General features: G+C 41.3%; 1 protein-coding gene across 1 annotated transcript; it reads left to right on the forward strand.

The window, feature by feature from the left end:
- The first annotated feature begins 88 nt into the window (after window positions 1–88).
- Window positions 89–2,675, forward strand: hspa1b (heat shock protein family A (Hsp70) member 1B). The gene is made up of 2 exons (XM_070839476.1): window positions 89–151; window positions 734–2,675. The coding sequence occupies exon 2, from the start codon at window positions 756–758 to the stop codon at window positions 2,673–2,675; it is 1,920 nt and encodes a 639-aa protein (XP_070695577.1). The 5' UTR covers window positions 89–151; window positions 734–755.
- Window positions 2,676–6,142: the final 3,467 nt, after the last annotated feature.

Here is a 6,142-nt window from a genome sequence, read left to right on the forward strand (position 1 = left end):
CTTTTTACTATATAAGCAATGGGTCAGAGTGAGTCCGGGCATTCGTTTAAAAAGAGCCACACAGTGACAAAAGCTGACAGGAAGGAAACTACTCAAGGAGACTGCTGCGATTCTTCAACATCTTTGAACAACAGAGAGATTATCACTGAAAGTAAGTAGTAAAGGATTCATTTGAATGGAAACAGTGCAAACTTCATCATGATGAATCTGTGACGGTATTGGTGTATCCTTAGGCATTATTTTAATCCTCTTGTTCCCTAAAAGATTACATTAAAATCAGTTCTAATGCATTAATTCTGCTTTGTATTATGTCTTTATTAATGGTGGTATGAAGTTCATTTCACAGTACATTAGAGAAACAGTTGAATTTGAGTATCTACTGATGTGTATTACTAGTTGTGTGGGATGTTTTCAAAATAGAATTTAGGGAATATGTAAATCAAAGGAATCAGAGTAACACTCAGTTAATTTGTTATATTATATTATTATTAATATATATTATATTGGGTTAAACTGTGCCATGAAGCAGGATTTTCAGTCGTCTCCTTAATTTCAACTGCAAATCTAGCATATGTCTGTTTCTGATAATTAAACGGGCAAACTAGTGATGTTACAAACATTTTATCAGTATTACTGACATCAAAAATCTCTGCATTCTGTTGCAGTGATCAATACTTTCATGCATGTACATTTCATTAGAAAATGAAAACATGATGTTTCCTCATTTTTCTAGGAACTCTAGAGCACTAAGCAGGATGTCTTCGGCTAAGGGAATATCTATTGGCATTGATCTGGGCACCACCTATTCTTGTGTTGGAGTTTTCCAGCATGGAAAAGTGGAAATCATTGCTAACGACCAGGGGAACAGGACCACTCCGAGCTATGTGGCCTTTACCGACACAGAGAGGCTCATTGGAGATGCTGCCAAGAACCAGGTTGCCATGAACCCCACCAACACAATTTTTGACGCCAAACGACTCATCGGGAGAAAGTTCAACGACCAAGTTGTCCAGTCCGACATGAAACTCTGGCCTTTCAAAGTGTTCAGTGATAACGGAAAGCCCAAAGTCCAGGTGGAGTATAAAGGGGAGACCAAGGCCTTCTACCCAGAGGAAATCTCCTCCATGGTCCTAGTTAAAATGAAGGAGGTCGCTGAGGCCTTCCTGGGGCAGAGGGTAACAAATGCAGTCATCACAGTTCCAGCTTATTTCAACGACTCTCAGAGGCAAGCAACCAAAGATGCCGGGGTGATCTCTGGACTGAATGTTCTGAGGATCATCAACGAGCCCACAGCAGCTGCCATCGCCTACGGCCTGGATAAAGGTAAAAGAGGAGAGCGCAACGTGCTCATCTTTGATCTCGGTGGAGGCACCTTTGACGTGTCCATCCTGACCATCGAGGACGGCATCTTTGAGGTAAAAGCCACCGCTGGAGACACACACCTTGGCGGGGAGGACTTTGACAACCGCATGGTCAACCACTTTGTAGAGGAGTTTAAAAGAAAACACAAGAAGGACATCAGCCAAAATAAGAGAGCAGTGAGGAGACTGCGAACAGCTTGTGAGAGAGCGAAGAGGACCCTGTCCTCCAGCACCCAGGCTAGCATTGAGATCGACTCTCTGTTTGAGGGCGTCGACTTCTACACCTCCATCACAAGGGCACGCTTTGAGGAGCTCAACTCGGAGCTCTTCAGGGGAACGCTGGAGCCAGTTGAGAAGGCTCTGCAAGATGCCAAGTTGGATAAGTCCAAGATCCATGAAATCGTCCTGGTCGGTGGCTCCACAAGAATTCCCAAAATCCAGAAGCTCTTGCAGGACTTTTTTAATGGTAGAGAACTGAACAAGAGCATCAACCCTGACGAGGCTGTGGCCTACGGTGCAGCAGTCCAGGCTGCTATCCTCATGGGTGACACTTCAGAGAACGTGCAAGACCTGCTGCTGCTGGACGTGGCTCCTTTGTCCCTGGGCATTGAGACTGCAGGCGGAGTTATGACTCCTCTCATCAAACGAAACACCACCATCCCCAGCAAGCAGACCCAGATCTTCTCCACGTATTCGGATAACCAGCCAGGTGTGCTGATTCAGGTGTACGAGGGCGAGAGAGCCATGACCAAGGACAACAACCTCCTGGGTAAATTTGAGCTCACAGGTATCCCCCCTGCTCCCCGGGGTGTACCGCAGGTGGAAGTGACCTTTGATATTGATGCCAATGGCATTCTGAATGTGTCAGCCGTCGACAAAAGCACTGGCAAAGAAAACAAAATCACCATCACCAACGACAAGGGCCGTCTGAGCAAAGAGGAGATAGAGCGGATGGTGCAAGAATCTGAAAAGTACAAGGCTGAGGACGATGTGCAGAGGGAGAAAATTGCTGCAAAGAACTCACTGGAGTCGTACACCTACCACATGAAGAGCAGTGTCGAGGATGAGAACATGAAAGGAAAGATTAGTGAGGAAGATAAAAAGATGATCATTGACAAGTGCAATCAGGTTATCTCCTGGCTGGAGAACAACCAGCTGGCAGAGAAAGACGAGTATGAGCATCAGCAGAATGAACTGGAGAAAGTGTGCAAGCCGATTGTGACCAAGCTGTACCAGGGAGCAGCTCCATCAGGGAGCTGTGGTAGCCAGGCAGGAGGCAACTCAAAGGGGCCCACTATTGAGGAAGTGGACTAAAACCACGGAGTCAGCACTTCATTTACAAAAGTACTTTGGCTGTGTCCAGGGGTGTCGTAGGAGGGGGGAAGAGGGACTGACCATCCAGGGCCACAATATGGGGAGCTCCCTTGAAAGGCCTAGAATTAAACGTTTGTTTTTATTTCCTTTTTTTATTTCCTAGTAATTAGTTTCATAACTAAATTATATTGGTGAAATAAATGGGGTGAGAGACTGAACCTTGTATCTGAATAAAATAGAGACTCTTTGAAGCCTCTCTCACCTCTTACAAAAGGCACAAGAACCTTCAAAAGACAGTAATGTTAATGAAAGATGATCCACCATCATTTTCAGGAGGTTAAAAGTAGTAAAACCAAAAACTGAGGAGGAAATTAATTCCAATCAGAACATAACCAGTGGTTCTACTTTTAGATGGGTAAAGTATGTCTGGCATAGGCCTATCACTAGGCTACTGTTTAATTATTTACCTTTTTTTGTCTTCTTCTTTCTGAAAATGGAACAGGACTCCAGTGAGGTCTCATTCAGCAGTCTTTTATTATGCAGTACAGTAAGCATTTTCTCACTATAGGGGTTAGAAAACTAAGATGGTATTTTTTAGGTCTTAATATCTTGAGAATAACAAGCACTTAAATAAAAATGATGAAAACAACATTGTCTTAAGCATGATACTCAAAGCAAACCTCATTAACCACAGTAAAGTTACGGCACAATAACTGTAGGCTACAGTATGCTGAGGAAGGAGGGTTGAACTGCGATGAGATCACAAAATGTGCCAACTCAGACACATATCTCACATTATTATTACTGTTTAAATATGGTAACTGTTCAGTTCATCAGTGACTAGTCTAGTAACCACCACAGATTAATGTGCGCAGTTGTTAATTATTTGTAAAACGTTTTAAGAGAGACTACTTATGTACAGGATTTTGTGCTACACAGCTGGTTGAATCGCTGTTGTTTTGTCCCTAAAATGATGCAATTTTAATGTTTTTCTTGACTTGTCATAATAAAAATGCTTTAATAAATAAAACGTTGTTCTTTTAATGCCCAGTTTGCAGATGATTTTTAGTAAATGCTCAGTGTTTCACTTATGTCACTTGTTCAGAAAACATAGGTCGATGACATATTTCATAGCTTATGTTGACTTCCTGTAAGATTTACTACAATCTAAAACAGTTTATCTGAGCAGAAGTGTTTGTAACTTAAAATATGGGCTGCTCTTTTCTCTATTTAAACAGAAAACATCAGATTCTGTTTTTTTCTATTTTTTTAGGTTCTACTAATTAGATCAATCATTTTATCTATCTTCACTTCTCACAAGGAGACCTGGTACTTATCAAACCCACTCTGCAGACTTCTTTCACATACACAGTGAAGACAATTAATTAAAGGAATCATTAAAAGTTTTTAGTAAACATTCTTATTTGGTGCTTACATTTGTACCCTTGTGTTTCATGAATCTAATGAACTCCTTTGACTGTGATCTTCCTTTTTTGTTTAAAATATAATATATAATTTGGAAACGTTTTTAAGACACAATATACAAATAAAGGTAGCAAGCTGTTTTTAAAAATACATAATATTTTGTGCAGACTTCCTTAGAAAAATCACCTGCTTTAGGAAAACTTTACACCACAAGTTTAGTGTATGTTTCCATTGTTAAATAGTCTTTGACATAATTTTTCTCAGGTGTTTGCACATGACAAATGTAGCTGTGCTTTATTTTCAAAAGAAAACACAATGTTCAATATAACACATCCTACTTCAGAATGTACTTTAAGTATTTCAGTTGTATGCTACTACTACTACTACTACTACTGCTGCTGCTGCTGCTGCTGCTACTACTACTACTAATAATAATACAAATACTAATAATAATAATAATGTTTTTTGTAAAAAAATATATATATTCTTGATGAACTAATTAAGAATAAAATATCCAAATTGATTGAAGTAGATCCAGAGATATCGTATTATTAATTTGACACATCCTTTTTCCTCATCAAAACCTGGTGCCTACATTACCCACAATGCAACCCGACCACTCACAGGTGGGTCAAAGATCGTCAGGTGTATTATGCTCAAAGAAGCTAATGTAGCCTCGAGCTGCTAACCTCAAAGCACGGATGAGGAGCAGGCTGCAGATGTCTGGTGAGCTCACTAACTCCACACACACACACACACACACACACACACACACACACACACACACACACACACACACACACACACACACACACACACACACACACACACACACACACATTTTATTTTTTTTACAAACTTGGAGTCCTCAGTTCCAACCAAAACACACAAGGCTTCCAGGTTTAGGCCTAAAACCTTTTCACATATGCAGCAGTACTCCCTAAGACAATGTAAACAAACTTTGAGGTATAAAATCAGTACAGTTAATCTTGTAAATCATATTTTGAATACTTAATACAGATTATTTCACACTGTAATGTTACTACTTGTACTGATTTTAATCACCTGAACAGGATGGTTTCCCACTGAGCAGGCTGACCTCACATGTTGTTCACTAAAGGACCCACTAGGTGGCACTCTTAGGTTATTTCAGCAACATGGATGAGTTTTTAACATACTGGGGGCCTCAAAGCTACCTGTTGGATCACACTTAGTACTTCCTTAATAACAACAACAACAATAATCTCAGACTACACCCGGAAATGAGAGTAAAACTACATCTGGATCAGTTGAACTACAGGGGGTCCTGCTGAGAGTCCTGGCTGACATTAATCCTCATATGAAGAGTGATGAATGGGCTCATTTAGAGGTTTGTCTCTGTAACTGTATGTATGTGTTAAAGTACAGCGTGTCTTTTACATTTTCACATGCAGGAGTCTGACATAAAAACCTAAACGACACTCAGAGCAACCGCAGAAGATACAAAGCAATACACCACAGTTCACATTTAGTGCTCAGTATGGTTGGTATTTTATGCTGTTGGTCTCCTGTGTGATTTACAAATAGAGTTAACTGAGGGTTGATAGAACATGTTGAGCTATTGCTCTCTCTCTCTCACACACTCTCACACACACACACTCTATCAGCCCATCCTCTCGGTTTGGTCAGAGGGAGTGGTTCAATAATGCGCCAACCTCCGCCAGCAGCCAAAGAGTTAAACTGTGCAGCCTGTTGTTGAACGCACCGTCCAACCGGGCTGTGTCGCTAAGGGAAGATAGGCTACTTGTGGTGAAGCAACAGATCCCCAAGCTGGGGGGAAAAAAACAAAACCACAGCCCCACATCTGGCGCGTTTCCAGCAGGAAAAGGACCCGGAGGAAAATTTCAGTGCGTGATTGAAGGCGCGTCAGGATCATTTCTCAGGGCGTCCGCGTCTTGTGCGCAGAGGAGAAAAGTTGTAAGGAATAGTTGTCTGTTTTGACGTTGCGGGATTTAGATAAGATTTGTCAAGACGGAGTGAGGAGTGACACATTACTTCAGGTT

Source organism: Pempheris klunzingeri, chromosome 11 (assembly GCF_042242105.1).
Source record: "Pempheris klunzingeri isolate RE-2024b chromosome 11, fPemKlu1.hap1, whole genome shotgun sequence".
NCBI lineage: Eukaryota > Metazoa > Chordata > Actinopteri > Acropomatiformes > Pempheridae > Pempheris > Pempheris klunzingeri.

What these genes read in the sequence shown, in the direction of transcription:
- hspa1b (XM_070839476.1), top strand. Translation starts at nt 756, where the DNA reads ATGTCTTCGGCTAAGGGAATATCTATTGGCATTGATCTGGGCACCACC.